The 18,209-nt window shown below is 40.8% G+C and overlaps 2 protein-coding genes across 3 annotated transcripts; both read right to left on the bottom strand.

The window, feature by feature from the left end:
* Window positions 1–1,815: 1,815 nt before the first annotated feature.
* LOC120103754 (protein DJ-1 homolog B-like) lies at window positions 1,816–8,613 on the bottom strand. Of its 2 annotated transcripts, none has more exons than XM_039120777.3 (9): window positions 8,380–8,613; window positions 8,056–8,225; window positions 7,767–7,967; window positions 7,531–7,680; window positions 7,022–7,204; window positions 4,710–4,790; window positions 2,541–2,741; window positions 2,321–2,461; window positions 1,816–2,208 (listed from the first exon to the last, which is right to left on the bottom strand). In XM_039120777.3, the coding sequence occupies exons 2-9, from the start codon at window positions 8,077–8,079 to the stop codon at window positions 2,008–2,010; spliced, it is 1,182 nt and encodes a 393-aa protein (XP_038976705.3). In that variant the 5' UTR covers window positions 8,080–8,225; window positions 8,380–8,613; the 3' UTR covers window positions 1,816–2,007. The 2 variants fall into 2 exon arrangements, with proteins under 2 accessions (XP_038976705.3, XP_088578600.2); XM_088722474.2 differs by having other exon boundaries at window positions 8,056–8,128; window positions 8,279–8,401.
* A 2,853-nt stretch (window positions 8,614–11,466) lies between these two features.
* LOC120107488 (protein DJ-1 homolog B-like) lies at window positions 11,467–17,922 on the bottom strand. The gene is made up of 8 exons (XM_039120776.3): window positions 17,676–17,922; window positions 17,386–17,586; window positions 17,150–17,299; window positions 16,636–16,818; window positions 14,398–14,478; window positions 12,230–12,430; window positions 12,006–12,146; window positions 11,467–11,887 (listed from the first exon to the last, which is right to left on the bottom strand). The coding sequence occupies exons 1-8, from the start codon at window positions 17,808–17,810 to the stop codon at window positions 11,687–11,689; spliced, it is 1,293 nt and encodes a 430-aa protein (XP_038976704.3). The 5' UTR covers window positions 17,811–17,922; the 3' UTR covers window positions 11,467–11,686.
* Between the last annotated feature and the right edge of the window lie 287 nt (window positions 17,923–18,209).

Below are 18,209 nucleotides of genomic sequence, written 5' to 3'. Positions count from 1 at the left end.
ATTTTATTAATCTAGATAAGAGGGCATTACGTGCGATCTTACACAAGCAGCCCGCTTTTTATTCAGTGGGGTGGTGGTTCTCAAGTTGAGAACTTTTGAAATGCGAAAAGGTGATAGCATTAGCTTATTTTATAGGAAATACAAAGATGGCTTTGTTGAAATAGCAACTAATTCTAGGGAGGGACCAATAGTTGAGAAGGACATAGATATGTGATGGTGTAGTTATAGAGCGAGATAAATCCATCCGCCTCTTGGAGAGCCACAAGTTTTTGAAGTCATTTAAGATCAGTTTCATGGGTGGATTTACATCATGAGGTTCATTCGCCTGGGATCACTTTCATCCCTTGGAGTTTGTCAAGTATAGGATCAATCATAGACATTTTTTCCTCATCTAAGAAGTCATCAAACAAAATATTTTTATATATATATTATTTGAAAGTCAGACGGGAGAGCTTTTGTAGCTCTCTAAGACCCTTGCAACCAATAATTTTATATGAGCATTCCATATAAATATATACTAAAATATGCATTGCTGCATCACGTCCGAGTAAGATGCATTATGCAGTTCTCCAAAATATTTGACATGTATTCGCCAATTAGAGGTGCAAAATTTTAAAATAACAGAGAACCAATTCTCGAGCCCATAAGTTCAATGCCTAACTTCATGGGCTAGGTCTGGGACTTTGTCTTTGCAGTTGACAAATATGGAGAGATTTTATTCCTCTTCCCAAGTTCTGCAAGTATATCCCTTCTTGAGAATTCTTCCCTCAACTCACAAATTATGAAGTATTTGAACGCACAATTTCTGATACTGAATTGCATGGGGAATTCGTGTCATAATCACTCTAGATAACACTGCCATGTAATTTTAAGACGTTTGACAACTTTTGGTTCTCACTTTCATATTGTGATTAGATAAACTGGCAAATGAGACTGATTTCTTTCATGATTTTTCGAACAGAAGCTATTTAGGATCTGCCTGTTAAGGCAATTATAGAAATGATCAGATTACGACCATGTAAGCCATGCTTTCTCGATAACAGCAAAGAGGCATATCGTGTCGACAGCGGTGGCTCAAGGCGCAATAGCTTTCATGATGAGACGGGCCGGATAATTAATTACAAGGCTCGACTCTTTCTGGAGAACTGGAAATTCCATATGAGCTGAACAGGAAGCTTGGCTACATTAACATTACTTGAAATCAACTCAAACCTTGCAATATGTTTCCGTAAAGGCAAGACGGTCTCTTAACCCCCTACACAACCCACCAAGCATATAAATCAATCTTGTCCATTTATATTACTTCTATCGCCTCACCACGTCAAGCGCTTTTATCCATAGACCGTACAGCCTATTTTCGATGTGTCTCGAGCCTTACTAATCACTGCAAACCTCATACACCACACTGCAAGCTGGCTAAACCTCTAATGGACTTAATAAGAATGACGAAACTTTTAGAACACGGGGATTAAGTTGCGCATAGCATTTTACCATCACGCACGGAGAAAACGACTAGATCCCGAACGAACCGTTCCTCATGATATTATTCTGTTTTCTGGTAAACGCCTTGCCAATCCCTTTTCTACCTCCTAAGTTGCTGTTGGCCCTCCAAAATGAATACAAGATTTCCCCGTAGTACGAGAAAGAAAAATAACTAGATGAATATCACCGCTCCACATCAATTGCATGTCTAAAGTCAGAGTTATTTGTTGCAATGATGTTCAATCCGGGCCAAGCATTCAGCATACAAGTTCCTTTTCAGGCCCATCAAACAATGCGACACGTTCCTACTTCCAAAAAACCAACATACCAAACTGGCGATTAAAAGGACATATATGACATGCCGCAATCAAACTGCAGCTGATACTCGTGTACTTCAAACAACATTATCCCAATTCACTAGCTTTATACATAATCCAAGATAGTAATATTCCCTCAAAAACACAGGAACCTCCTCACAGTCGCATAATACGTCCGCAGTCACAGACTTGGAAAAGTTCAGCGCATTCATATGAAAACCAGAGTCTTTGCAAGGTTTAGGGCATTCTGTCGACCGAATAGCTTTTCAACAATGGCCAGTGCAAACTCCTCGCATGTCCCTGGGCCTCTGCTCGTGATCAAGTTCCCATCAACCACAACCCTGTTCTCGCATTCGCTTGGATCTGAAAGCTTGTTGCACATGGTTGGATAAGCTGTTGCCTTCTTCCCCTACAGGAGAACATGCCAAGATTAAAAGATTGTCCTTTTTTTTATTTTCTGTGTGTGTGTGTGTGGGGGGGGGGAGGGGGGGAGGGCACGAGAGAGGACATGGCAGTCATACTTTAAGCAAGCCATGGGGCTCAAGGACCATAGCTGGAGAGGCACATATTGCCCCATAAAGTTTTTTCGATTTTGCCTGCTTTTTGAGTAAATCAACAAGCTTCTCTGAAGTAGAAAATGCTTGGGCACCACCAGGTCCACCCTGTAAACAAATAAAAGGGCATGAGACAGTTTACAGGCAGATCTGATGTAACAGTTCAATTTAGACTGGCACAACTTACAGGCAGAACAATTAAATCGTATTGCAGCTTAACAGCCTCATCCAAGAGCATATCAGCTACTAGCTTCACATTCCTTGATCCCACAATTTCCAGCTTATCTTCAACTGAGGCAACTATGACATTAGCTTTTGCTCTGCATAAAATGTCAATGATCATAACAGCCTCCATGTCGTCTGAGCCATTGGCTATCGGCACAAGAATCTGGGCACACAGTAACAAGACCAATGTTAACATAGAAATCTTTACTTACTATAGAAAAGACAAGGATACCATATTTTTTGAAAATAAGAGCATACGTGGCATCATGTCAACATCTTGTCATTTTGCAAATTCACTTCATTTACTTAAAATGTATCTAGTGCCCATCAATAAAAGATGATTATAATATAAGTAGACAAGATACAGGAGCAGTAGGGTTATCAACAAGCTAGTTATCACGAGTCCAACTTTATCCAAGAATAAAGACTATCATATTTATGATAGCATTTTGTGATCAGCTAGAAATGTGGAAAGAAAAGGGCGAAGCATGCATTACATAATATTCAATCAAGAATGAAGTTGCATAATCTCAGGTTCTAAGCATTTAGATTTTCATGCACAACTCTTGCTTGCAATAAAACTGCAGCTTCTTCTTGTCATTCAAAGTTCTTGCCATCTGTTTTCTTCCTACTAGAAGTAGCATCAAACACAACATAGAGCCACACATTATGTATTCAAAATGCTTCTCTTTTTCTTTTTCCTTACTGGTGTACATCACTTTGTCCATGCAGGGATGCGAATCCAGCAAACTTTCCTATGAACAAAATAGGCTGTAGACGGTTTTCGCACCAAGAAATTGTCTTCTACATTTTTTTTTCCCATACAATAGTGGTTAACTACAACCCACCTAAGCTAAGTTGTACCCTCTCAAAGTATTTCGTGTAATCTGAATTGTCTGGGGAAAAAATTTCAGGCCAAATTTAATTTGGTCCATCCACCATAGAGTGCCTTATTTCACAAACCAATTAACAGCCTGACATCCCTAACAGTGAATTTGATATCTGATACCTCATTGACAGAGTGACGGTCCAATGAAGAGTACTATCTCAAAGGAACAAGAATGGCCCCATCCCACTTCCCTATTTGTCCGATGATTTTTAATGAGTTCCCTCCGCACATGCTAGCTGATTCCCTCCTGAGACACCCACAACAAATGGATACATGGCCTAGTTGATTCCCTCCCGAGACCCCAAAGTTTGACTTCATTAACAGAGTTGGCATTTGTGTAACAACACCCAGTCACCATTGTGCCACATTTCTGCAACCACTATAACAAAAAAGTGCCTGTATATGACAGCATGCATATACTTTGGAGGGTCAAGCACGCACAAGGGCTTACGTCAATGCTTGCATTTTATCCAGTCATCTATCGGACATGAAAGAAGAAGAGTGACAAATTGCAGTTTGTCATCAAATTTTGGCCGCAAACATCTCCAGTAAGACCCCTTCTGAAGGTTTATGGCTCTTGAAATTATTTGGTTTCCAACTACCCCCTGCCTTCAGCATTCCCCTCTTTGTTGTTCAAACAAGGCCAGCTTCGAAAGCAGATAAGGCTATCAGAACAAGGCTGATACACCATTGAATTCTATTCTTTGTGGCTTCACCAAAGTCCATTTTGATCAAAAGACTGTCAGGATGTTCTTAAGATTCACATCATTTTTTATTGCAGCTTCAGTTAAATTAATTACTCCCCGTGGTCTGTTTTCACATTCATTGTTCTGAATCCACTTTGCATCAGTTGGTTGACCTAGCATGGTTAACAGCCTTGCAATGCATATGAGTGTTTCATATCTTTATGTTGCCTTATTTTAGTCTTTTCTTTAATCATTTGCATTGTCACTGTTCTTCATTAGCTTTAATTTTCCTAAGTTCTCTCCAACACATAATCCAGTCAGAAAGAGCTCAAACTACAAACTCAACTGCTGCAGGGAGTTCAAATACCGCTGAATTGAAAACCTATAAAAAAAAATCAACAAATGAGACAGTCTACTTTAAGTAAGAAATTGCAAAGAAAACAAAATAAAGCCAGCAAACACAATTTTAATGCTAAAAAATAAAAGAGGAAGCAATAAACAATGAAGGAAAGGCATATGTTAGAACGGTCAAACAATACTGGATTTCCAGTCTTACCTGAGGTGTATTAGTAAATTTCCATTCAATCGAGTTTAGCTCAGTCATAGAAAACTCGGCCCCATGATGAAGACGCATCACCTAAACAGATAACCAGTCATCATTCATTAGCAAGTATGATGCACAATCACAAAAGAAATGTATTGGATTAAACGAAAGAAAGCATTTCAAGGCAGTAAGAACATTAAATGAGGATAAATTCTTCTTAGCTCATGTACGCACATAACACAGTTTAAGATTCATTGAGAACATATACTTAGCAGTTGGCCTCAATAAAATACAGCTCAGTGGAATTGCATATAAAACGTAATATTTTTGAAAATTTACAGCTCATGGCTCACTAAAATCTAATAACATATGAACATTCTACATGCTAAATTTACAGGAAAGGAGAATGACCACTTTCTTCAAATGTCCCATCTTAGGTAGCCTAGTTCTGATTAAAACATCCCTCTGTGATCATTAGGTCCAGGCAGGTGAGCAGCACCTTTCATGACTATATGGCTGTAATGGTGACTCCAGAATAGGAAAAAAAAAGAGTAACCTAGGTGCTGATGAAGAAGAACCAAACGTTTCTCTTCTGTTAAACTCAAGCTCTTCTTCGGAGTGGAGAAAACAGCTAGTGTTGAAAGAAACTGAGTCATTCAATGTGATGTAAACAGGTGCGCATTCCTACAACTTGAAGCAGTCAAATCCTTGACATTTCATAGCATATGATTGTTTATACACAAAGATAACTATGAATATGCAGGTAAGCATGCAAAAATGATTTTGGAAAAAACAGTAGAAAGTTACATTTGTCATGATATCAACTTCTTAATGATAAGAAAAAACAAGTCGCTAGTTAGCTATCATATATATTTTCTTATCATTGAGAATGGTGATCATATGGACGCCCTAAAGTTTCTTTCCAAGCTCAAGGACTCTGTGCCAAGGTGATGCAGTATCCCCCGTATCGCCTGCATCATACAGCTTCTTTCCATACCTTTTGTTTCATTTCACTAACTAGAAAAGAAGTAAGTAACAATTTTCTACAAATATAAGTTAGCAATAATAACCATTATATTTCAATCATACGTATGATAACAGCTTTTAATTAAGAAATGTTGCGCAAGGATCAGCTCATCAGGTGCTCCCCTCTTACTCATGCTTCACATTGATACCTTCTAGTTTTAATATCGCCAATTGCTACCAACGCTGCTAGGAATGTGTTGCTCTTCATGTAGTGATTCTGTGATTGTATTAATTGAAGATTTATTCTTATTAGAACTATAGTGAATGTTTAAGTAAGGTGCTTCTGCTCTAGGTCAAGCCCTTCAAGCATAGTCATGTGCCTATATTGTACCAAAACTATCCCCAGACAGCCTTAAACTCGTTATCCATCACCTTATGATTTAAGCAACAAAGTTCTTAAATTTATTCTATTAGAAAAATGATCCTATTCAACATTCCATTTTATGTCAAAAGCCCATAGAATGCTCCACCTTCATCCACTCTATTACCCTGTATTTTCAAGTATGCAACACTAGCCACCTTCACATTAAATGATTTTTCTTCAATGACACTAGCCAGCATTGCACAATATGTAACATGTCAGTAAGGGACCATCACAGTACAAGAATATGTAACCTAGCTTCATATGTATATGTCTGATTGACACACACTGACCTAGCACAATCCTTTTTCAGTTGCCACAAGCCCTGGCAAATGATTTGGCACATGAGTAGCATGCCAACCCATGATTGGCACAGGCATGGGAAATTGTACTTTAGTCCTTGCTTGCTTATATCAATCACACAATGTTACAAGGTGTATCCCCCTCTTCTCTAGTTCCCATCAGACTTATTATTTATTTTATTTTGCAATTTATACATGCATACGTTTTGTATGTATGCATGCATTATTGCAGAGATGAGACAATTCGTTTACATTTTCCATGGATCATGATAGACAATATTATCCCGAAATATCAACACATGCAGTGCAATCTTATATATTCTTCTTCTTCTCGCAAATTATAACATCACATTAATGTCTTTCTCCAAAAAAACACAACATTGACTGGTCCACTTGTCTAGTAGTCAAAATTTGTATCTATACTCGTCTTTATGTGTTTCGATTGCAATAAAGTGCCCCCGTGTTTGGTTTTTCTGAGGTTAAAGTGTCAGGCTCTTTTGGACACCCTGACACTTGGGATGGCAAGGGTGACAAGTGTCCAGCTGGCACTCTCTCCCATTATAGGTCTATGAAAGTACATGCATAAATAACTAAAAGAAAAAAACAAAACTCAGAAAGTGAAGAACACAGATTACCATAGGCCCTGCAACTTTATCAGCTTTCTCTTTTCCATATAGTTGTTCCACCAAAGCCAAAGAAAACTCCATAGATGTTCCTGGTCCACGGCTTGTGACTACCCGTCCATCCACTTGCACCCTTGATTCCACCTTTATCGCTTCAGAGGGGAGCTTCTCCATAAATGAAGGATGACAAGTTGCCTGTCGGGAAAATATTTAGGCCAAAAACAAGAAAGAAAGAAAAAATGAACAACAACAAACATCATCACTAGACCAAATTCAGACGATGACAGGTGAAATTAGAACCTAAGAAGCAGCCACAAATTTAGAATTACGTACAGAGGGCGACAGAAAATTGTTGAATTGTAAAATCAATCGTAATCGCAATCACTAGCTGATTAAATCGTTGTGAGCTTCTTGAAATTTCATAAAACGTAAAGATTGAAAAAAAAATGAAAAGAACTTCTTATTAAAATTTTATGTTAATAAATAAAAATTGAAGAAAGGTCACTGATCAAGAATCTCACTTTTAAACCCTTGAGCAAACCCCATGATCCCAGTGCCACAGCCGGGGCGGCACAGATCGCGGCGTAAAGCCCCCCTTTTTCCGCTTGCTTCTTCACGATGCTCTCTAAGGCTCCACAATCCCTAAGAGTTGTGGAACCTGGCATCCCTCCCTACATAAAATCCAAGAAAGTCAATTAAGAGCCCCAGAAAAAGGATTCGGCAACCAAATCTTTCGAACTAGGTCTCGCTAACTCACGGGAAGGGAGATGAGGTCGAAGGAAGAATCGGTGCAGTCCGACACGAGGGCGTCGGCCACGATCTTGATTCCCCAGCAGGCCTCGACGCGGAGGTCCTTCTCCGCCGATGTCACGGTGACGTCGGCGCCGGCCCTCCGGAGGAAGCCGATGGTGTTCACCACTTCTATCGGCTCCGTCCCGTTGGCGATCGGGACCAGGACCTGGTCGGATTCCCGAAAGGCGTCAGAAAACGAGGAATCGGGGAGGGTTTTGAGGGAAATTAGAGGGGCGATGAGGAGAAGAGGCTACCTTCTTCGGGGGAGGAGAAGCCATGGACGACGAGCTCGCGAAGCTCAGTGGGGCCAGAAGTGATCCCCGGATGCTTCGAGAGGAGAGGAATGGGGGAGAGGAGAAGCAACATGGGACGAGCAAAATCAGTCAAGCACTTAGTCCCAATCCTTAAAATATATGTTCATTTCCTGCTAGCCAAATGCGACGAGCAATATAACAAATGGAAATTGCTTTAGAATACCTTATAGTAGAAGAAAATCTTTCCCTAACAATCTCAAGAAAGTCATCCAAAAATAATGAAGAAAATATCAACAAGTTTGAAACTGAGACTATTCTCAGTACCTGTGCTGCCATATGACAATGGAGTATAACACGTTGAATGGACTCCTCTACATCAGAATATAAATCACAATAGTCTAGGATATGAAATCTACGGTGAAGCAAAATTTCTTTGCATAGTAAACGATACCAAGCAATTTTTCACATAAATAATATGATCTTAGGATGAACACATAATTTCTAAACCAAAGCAGTGCTATGATTTGTTTATCAAGCAATTTTTCATATAAATAATACGATCTTGGGATAAACACGCAATTTCCAAAATAAAGCAATGCTATGATTCGGTCAAGATGTAGGTAAAAAAAAAGTCTATAGAAATGTTAAACTTTGACGCGCAACCTAAAACTAAAAGTAGACCCCATCCCAACCATCACAACATTCACCAATTGGAACTAGAATACATAATATTTTATCTGCTTGCTCTTTTGAAAAAGTTTGCATAATAAATGGTTGATTTCATCTCTTTCCTATAGAAATCATAAGATTCTTAGCCATAAGGCTTGTAATGCAGCAGTATCAATAGGAGCAGCTTTTAAAAAATGTAAATAATAATGACAGCCATGTATAATTATTGGACCTAAAACTAATTTAGGCTCCATGAAGAGATCAGCAATAATTTTGATTTTCAAATTTTATTTAAATTTTAGTGACTGCATAATAGTTCCAAAGTTAATATATAACAATTATAAACTCATGATACCAAATAAAAAATATAAATCCCTCACATCGTTTTAAAATATATTACAATCCCAAATTCGAGCTTCCATGCAGTGACTGCATGACTATGGAAACATCCAGCAGTCATTCTATCGAATCATGTGAAGTGAATAGTTGACAATATTCTATGTTTTACATGTTTTATTGTGACAAAATAATAGTTACATAGTCACCATATAGAGTGGTAAATCAATCTCTCGATCCACGACCAAAATGGCACTTAATGAGAATGAAAAAACTTTTAGAACACGGGGATCAAGTTGTGCATAGCATTTTTACCATTATCGCCACAGAAATACGGAAAAGGACTAGATCCTGAATGAACCGTTCCTCATGATATTATTATTGTTTTTCCAGTAAACCCCTTGCCAATCCCTTTTCTACCTCCTAAGTTGCCGTTCGCCCTCCAAAATAAATACAAGATTTCCCCGTAGTACGAGAAAAAAAAATGCACCCAGGTGCATTCAGTCAAAATGACTAGATGAATATCACCGCTCCACATCAATTGCATGTCTAAAGTCAGGAGTAATTTGTCGCAATGATGTTCAATCTGGACCTAGCATTCAGAATACAAGCCCTTATTCAGGCCCATCAAACCATGCGACACGTTCCTACTTCCAAAAAAACCAACATAGTGGCGTTATTGAGATCACTTGAGAGGCTTATCAGAGACTTTATATGGGGCAGGCGGGGCGACAGAGGTGGCATTCATCTGATGGCGTGGGAGGTGGTGTGCCAGCCGATCAGGCAGGGGTGCTTGGGCGTGACTTCTTTGATTGTGAGACAGGAGGCATTGGCGATGCGACATGCAGCCAGATTTCTATTGGAGTCGGACAGTATGTGGTCCTCCTTGATGAGGGCCAAATATGGGAGACTATTTATTGGCACCCGTGCTGGGCGCCACTCGTCCCCCATCTGGAGGGAGATCTGTGCCAGAGGTCCGATGGTGCTGTCGGCGATCAGATGGGCGGTGGGTGATGGTCGATCCATTGATGTACTCGAGGACAGCTGGCTGACGAAGCTCCCCATCAGTCAGATGCCGACGATGGTGGACGTAGAGAGGTTGCAGGGGTTTAGGGTATGTGATCTGATTGATCCCGGAGAGGGACGATGGCACGAGGGTCTGATACGGGAGGTCTTTGGAGAGCAGTTAGCGGCGAGAGTCATGGCATTACCTGTACCATCGCGGGAGGAGCCGAACAGACTGATTTGGGAGCCGACGGGCAGATCGGGAGTCCGGGCCAGGGATCTTCATGCTCGGATTGGTATGACGCCTTATAGGCAGATGGATGTGGGTTGGATATGGAGGTTGAGGCTGCATCCTCGAGTAGCGCTCTTCCTATGGAAGGTGGCTTGGGGCTTCCTTCCGACCAGGAGTGTTCTGGTTAGGCGCGGTTTGAGGATGACACAGTTTTGTGAGGTTTGCCTGGAGACCGAGGAGACTATTCATCATGTCTTACTTCTGTGCCCTAGGGCTGTACAGATTTGGAGTAGCTTATCTGGGCTCTCACTTCCGAGGTGGGAGTTAGTGGAGGATTTGTTACAGTTCTTGCGGGATTCCACCAGGAGGCCTAGTACAGTACGACAGGGGATTATGGCAGCTTACTTGGCATTTCATATATGGCTGGATAGGAATGGACGCTTGTTTGAGGGGCGAGGGTCGGCCCCGAGGTTTGTGGTGGACAGAGCTATGACACAGGCGGCGGAGGTCTTTTCGATTACCTCATCGAATTCATTTTTATTGGCTAGGGATATCTGGGGTACCTCTCTTGCTGCTGCAGCGACAGGGTATGTTTCTCTTTCTTGGGTACCCCCACCCCCTGGTTATCTTAAGATGAATTTTGATGGTGGTATGGCCATGGATAGAGCTTCTGGAGGAGTGGGCTTTGTTATCAGGGACCAGCATGGTAGGTTGATTGCAGCCGGTGGTCGGAGCACGCCAGGTTTGACGGTTGTTGGGGCAGAGCTACGAGCTGCCTGGAAGGGCATCCGATATGCGAGATGTGTGTTGGGGGCCGACAGACTGTGCATTGAGGGAGACTCTGCCACGGTGATTGACTGGATACGGGGAGTGGATAGATATGGTGATGGTCACCCCTTGATTCGGGATACACGCAGACTAGTTCAGGAGTTATCAGCTGTCCAGATTGGTCATGTATATCGTGAGGTGAACCGAGCTGCAGACTGGGTCGCCTCATATGTGGCTCGTCATTCCGGAGAGGTCATCTGGACCAGTCTAGCAGTCGTTCCCCATTTGCTGCACTGCCTTTTGTCTTTTGATCTGGCAGGATGTACTCAATTTTAATTTTTTGGATATGAAATACCGTTTTGACCAAAAAAAAAAAAAAAAAAAAAACCAACATACCAAACTAGCGATTAAAAGGATATATATGACATACCGCAATCAAGCTGCAGCTGATACTCGTACTTCAAACAACACTATCCCAATTCACAAGCTTTATACAATCCACATCTATCGCTGAACCAACTTCCGAACCAACTGACTAAGTAACACTCCCTCAAAACACAGGAACTACCTCACAGTCGCATAATACCTCTGCAGTCAGAGACTTGGAAAAGTTCAGCGCATTCATATGAAAACCAGAGTCTTCGCAAGGTTCAGGGCATTCTGTCGACCGAATAGCTTTTCAACAATGGCCAGTGCAAACTCCATGGATGTCCCTGGGCCTCTGCTCGTGATCAAGTTCCCATCAACCACAACCCTGTTCTCACATTCGCTTGGATCTGAAAGCTTGTTGCACATGGCTGGATATGCTGTTGCCTTCTTCCCCTACAGGAGAACATGCCAAGGTTAAAAGATTGTCCCTTTTTTTATTTTGTGACAGTGTGTGCGTGTTGGGGGGGTGGGGGGCGGGCACGAGAGAGAGAGAGAGACATGGCAGTCATACTTTAAGCAAGCCATGGGGCTCAAGGACCATAGCTGGAGAGGCACATATTGCCCCATAAAGTTTTTTCGATTTTGCTTGCTTTTTGAGTAAATCAACAAGCTTCTCTGAAGTAGAAAATGCTTGGGCACCACCAAGTCCACCCTGTAAACAAATAAAAGGGCATGAGACAGTTTACAGGCAGATCTGATACAGGGTAACAGTTCAATTTAGACTGGACAACTTACAGGCAGAACAATTAAATCGTATTGCAGCTTAACAGCCTCATCCAAGAGCATATCAGCTACTAGTTTCACTTTCCTGGATGCCACAATTTCCAGCTTATCTTCAACTGAGGCAACTATGACATTAGCTTTTGCTCTGCGTAAAATGTCAATGATCATAACAGCCTCCATTTCCTCTGAGCCATTGGCTATTGGCACAAGAATCTGGAGACACAGTAAAGAGACTAATGTTAACATAGAAATCTTTACTTACTATAGAAAAGAAACGGATACCATATTTTTTGAAAATAAGAGGAGCATACATGTCATCATGTCCACATCTTATCATTTTGCAAGTTCACTTAATTTAATTAAAATATATCTAGTGCCCATCAATAAAAGACGATTATAAAATAAGTAAACAAGATACAGGAGCAGTAGGGTTATCAACAAGCTAGTTATCACGAGTCCAACTTTATCCAAGAATAAAGGCTATCATATTTATGATAGCATTTTGTGATGAGCTAGCAATGTGGCAAGAAAAGGGTGAAACACGCATTGCATAATATTCAATCAAGAATGAAGCTGCATAATCTTAGGTTCCTAGCATTTATATTTTCATGCACAACTTTTGCTTGCAATAAAACTGCAGCTTCTTGCTGCCATTCTAAGTTCTTGCCATCTGTTTTCTTCCTACTACAAGTAGCATCAAACACAACATAGAGCCACACATTATGTATTCAAAATGCTCCTCATTTTCTTTTTCCTTACTGGCGTACATCACTTGTCCATGCAGGGATGTGAATCCAGCAAACTTTCCTATGAATAAAATAGGCTGTGGACGGTTTTCGCACCAAGAAATTGTCTCCTACAATTTTTCCCATACAATAGTGGTTAACCACAACCCACCTATGCTAAGTTGTACCCTCTCATAGTATTTCGTGTAATCTGAATTGTCTGGGGAAAAAAATTCAGGCCAAATTTAATTTGGTCCATCCACCATAGAGTGCCTTATTTCACAAACCAATTAACAGCCTAACATCCCTACCAGTGAACTTGATATCTGATACCTCATTGACAGAGTGACGCTCCAATGAAGAGTACTATCTCAAAGGAACAAGAATGGCCCCATCCCACTTCCCTATTTGTCCGATGATTGTTAATGAGTTGCCCTCCACACGTACTAGCTGATTCCCTCCTGAGACACCCACAACAAATGGAAACATGGCCTAGTTGATTCCCTCCCCAGACCCCAAAGTTTGACCACATTAACAGAGTTGACATTTGGGTAACAACACTTGGTCACCATTGTGCCATGTTTCTGCATCCACTATAACAAAAAAGTGCCTGTATATGACAGCATACATATACTTTGGAGGGTCAAGCACGCACAAGGGCTTACGTCAATGCTTGCATATTATCCAGTCATCTATCGGACATGAAAGAAGAAGAGTGACGAACTGCAGTTTGTCATCAACTTTTGTCTGCAAACATCTCCAGTAAGACCCCTTCTGAAAGTTTATGGCTCTTGAAATTATTTGGTTTCCAACAACCCCCTGCCTTCAGCATTCCCCTCTTTGTTGTTCAAACAAGGCCAGCTTCAAAAGCACATAAGGCCATCAGAACAAGGCTGATACACCATTGAATTGTATTCTTTGTGGCTTCACCAAAGTTCATTTTGATCAAAAGACTGTCAGGATGCTCTCAAGATTCACATCATTTTTTATGGAATCTTCAGTTAAATTAATTACCCCTCATGGTCTGTTTTCACATTCACTGTTCTGAATCCACTTTGCATCAGTTGGTTGACCTAGCATGGCTAACAGCCTTGCAATGCATATGAGTGTTTAATATCTTTATGTTGCCTTATTTTAGTCTTTTCTTTAATCATTTGCATTGTCACTGTTCTTCATTAGCTTTAATTTTCCTAAGTTCTCTCCAACACACAATCCAGTCAGAAAGTGCTCAAACTACAAACTCGACTGCTGCAGGGAGTTCAAATACCGTTGACTTGAAAGTCTATAAAAAAAATAACAAATGAGACGGTCTACTTTAAGTAAGAAATTGCAAACTAAACAAAACAAAGCCAGCAAACACAATTTTATTGCTAAAAGAATAAAAGAGGAAGCAATAAACAATGAAGGAAAGGCATATGCTAGAAAGGTCAAACAATACTGGATTTCCAGACTTACCTGAGGTGTATTATTAATTTTCCATTCGATCGAGTTTAGCTCAGTCATAGCAAACTCGGCCCCATGATGAGGACGCATCACCTAAATAGATAACCAGTCATCATTCATTAGCAAGTATGATGCACAATCACAAAAGAAATGTATTTGGATTAAAAGAAAATAAACTTTTCAAGGCAGTAAGAACATTAAATGAGGATAAATTCTTCTTAGCTCATGTACGCACATAACACAGCTTAAGATTCATTGAGAACATATACTTAGCAGTTGGCCTCAATAAAATACAGCTCAGTGGAATTGCACATAAAGCATAACATTTTTGAAAATTTACAACTCATGGCTCACTAAAATCTAATAACATATGAACATTCTACATGCTAAATTTACAGGAAAGGAGAATGACCACTCTTTCAGATGTCCCATCCTAGGTAAACATCCTACTGTGATCATTAGGTCCAGGCAGGTGAGCAGCATCCTTCATGACCATAAGGCTGTAATGGTGACTCCAGAATAGGAAAAAAAAGAGTAACCTAGGTGCTGATGAAGAAGAACCAAACTTTGGTCTTCCATTAGACTCAAGCTCTTCTTCGGAATGAAAAAACACAGCTAGTGTTGAAAGTAACTCTGAGTCATTCAATGCAATGTAAACAGGTGCGCATTCCTAGTTTGGGTCCAAGTTATGTTTCAGTGCGCTTTAGCTCTGTAAGAATAACGAAAGACCAATGCTTCTTTGTGTAAGATAGCATGCAAAGTAATTATGTGAATATAGAATAACTCACTCCAGCAAACACTCTACATTAAGCAAGAAAAAATGGTTTCTACTTGAGATTATGAACATATCAAAGAAACATAAGTTAAGATATAAATGGGAACGATAAACATAAGCTCTCTCAAATTGCATCATAAAGCTTCTTTCCATACCTTATGTTCCATTTCGCTGACTAGAAAAGGAGTAAGTAACAATTTTCTACAAATATAAGTTAGCAATAATAAACATTATATGTCAATCATACTTATGATAACAGCTTTTAATTAAGAAATTTTGCGCAATGATCAGCTCATCAGGTGCTCCCCTCTTACTCATGCTTCACATTGATACCTTCTAGTTTTACTATCACCAATTGCTACCAACGCTAATAGGAATGTGTTCCTCTTCATGTAGTGATTCTGTGATTGTATTAATTGAAGATTTATTCTTATTAGAACTATAGTGAATGTTTAAGTAAGGTGCTTCTGTTCGAGGTCAAACCCTTCAAGCATAGTCATGTGCCTATATTGTACCAAAACTATCCCCAGCCAACCTTAAACTCGTTATCCATCACCTTATGATTCAAGCAATGAGGTTCTTAAATTTATTCTGCTACAACAATGATCCTATTCAACATTCCATTTTATGTCGAAGCCCATAGAATGCTCCACCTTCATCCATTCTTTTACCCTGTATTTTCATGTATGCAACACTAGCCACCTTGGCATTAAATGGTTTTTCTTCAATGACACTAGCTAGCATTGCACAATATGTAACATGTCAGTAAGGGACCATCACAGTACAAGAATATGTAACCTAGCTTCATATGTATATGTCTGATTGACACACACTGACCTAGCACAATCCTTTTGCAGTTGCCACAAGCCCTGGCAAATGATTTGGCACGAGTAGCATGCCAGCCCATGACTGGCACAGGCATGGGAAATTGCACTTTAGTCCTTGCTTGCTTATATCAGTCACACAATGTTACAAGGTGTATCCCCCCTCTTCTCTAGTTCCCATAAGACTTATTATTTATTTTATTTTTGCAATTTATATATGCATACATTATGTATGTATGCATGCATTATTGCAGAGATGAGACGATTCGTTTACATTTTCCATTGATCATGATAGACAGTATTATCCCGAAGTATCAACACATGCAGTGCAATCTTATATATTCTTCTTCTTCCTCGCAAATTATAACATGACATGAATGTCTTTCTCCAAAAACACAACATTGACTGGTCCACTTGTCTAGTAGTCAAAATATGTATCTATACTCGTCTTGATGTGTATCGATTGCAATAAAGTGTCCCTGTGTTTGGTTTTTCTGAGGTTGAAGCGTCAGGCGCTTTTGGACACCCTAACACTTGGGATGGCAAGGGTGACAAGTGTCTAGCTGGCACTCTTTCCCATTATAGGTCTATGAAAGTACAGGCATAAATAACTAAAAGAAAAAAACAAAACTCTTGAAGAACACAGATTACCATAGGCCCTGCAACTTCATCAGCTTTCTCTTTTCCATATAGTTGTTCCACCAAAGCCAAAGAAAACTCGATAGCTGTTCCTGGTCCACGGCTTGTGGCTACACGTCCATCCACTTGCACCCTTGATTCTACCTTTATCGCTTCAGAAGGGAGCTTCTCCATAAATGAAGGATAACAAGTTGCCTGTCGGGAAAATATTTAGGCCAAAAACAAGAAAGAAAGAAATATTGAACAACAACAAACATCATCACTAGACCAAATTCAGACAATGACAGGTGAAATTAGAACCTAAGAAGCAGCCACAAATTTAGAAATACGTACAGAGGGCGACAGAAAATTGTTGAATTGTAAACTTAATCGTAATCGCAATCGCAATCACTAGTTGATTAAATCGTTGTGAGCTTCTTGAAATTTCATAAAACGTAAAGATTGAAAAAAAAGGAAAAGAACTTCTTATTAAAATTTTATGTTAATAAATAAAAATTGAACAAAGGTCACTGATCAAGAATCTCACTTTTAAACCCTGGAGCAAACCCCATGATCCCAGTGCCACAGCCGGGGCGGCACAGATCGCGGCGTAAAGCCCTCCCTTTTCCGCTTGTTTCTTCACGATGCTCTGTAAGGCTCCACAATCCCTAAGAGTTGCCGAGCCTGGCATCCCTCCCTACATAAAATCCAAGAAAGTCAAGTAAGAGCCCCAGAAAAAGGATTCGGCAACCAAATCTTTCGAACTAAGTCTCGCTAACTCACGGGAAGGGAGATGAGGTCGAAGGAAGAATCGGTGCAGTCCGACACGAGGGCGTCGGCCACGATCTTGATTCCCCAGCAGGCCTCGACGCGGAGGTCCTTCTCCGCCGATGCCACGGTGACGTCGGCGCCGGCCCTCCGGAGGACGTCGATGGTGATCACCGCTTCCACCGGCTCCGTCCCGTTGGCGATCGGGACCAGGACCTGGTCGGATTCCAGACAGGCGTCAGAGAAACGAGGAATTGAGGAGGGTTTTGAGGGAAATTAGCGGGGCGATGAGGAGAAGAGGCTACCTTCTTCGGGGGAGGAGAAGCCATGGACGACGAGCTCGCGAAGCGCAGTGGGGAGAGAAGTGATCCCCGGATGCTTCGAGAGGAGATGTTTTTGAAGAGCGGAAGGGGGAGAGGGACGAGATGACGCGTGGCCATCCGAGCCAAGGTTTCTTGATGAGAGGAGCGGGGCTCGCGTCATGTATACGCGTGCCAAACCAGGGGGGGTTGGGGTGCTGCTGCTTGTGGTGCATTGGCACGTAACCGTTCTGCTTGTGACTCAATCCGCTAGTCATAAAAATACAAATATCTGGGGATTGGTTCTAGCAGTCTCCAGTCCGCCGTTGCTTTGAAAGCTGTACTGATTGATGAATGGCGGAGTTAAGAAGGCAACGGTAGATTCGTACGAAGGACACGCGGAAGATACAGTCCGATCCTATCCGATCTTTTTTCTTCTTCTTCTTCTTCTTTCTTTCTTTCTTCTTTTCTTTCCTTTTTTTTTTTTTTTTTTTTTCAAAGCGGTATTTCATTTCAAGTACCTCTAACGTAAATACAACC

Source organism: Phoenix dactylifera, chromosome 5, assembly GCF_051530095.1.
Source record: "Phoenix dactylifera cultivar Ajwa chromosome 5, Ajwa_hap1_PhDact_Kaust_v1.1, whole genome shotgun sequence".
NCBI lineage: Eukaryota > Viridiplantae > Streptophyta > Magnoliopsida > Arecales > Arecaceae > Phoenix > Phoenix dactylifera.
This window is presented reverse-complemented; position numbering and strand designations above follow the sequence as displayed.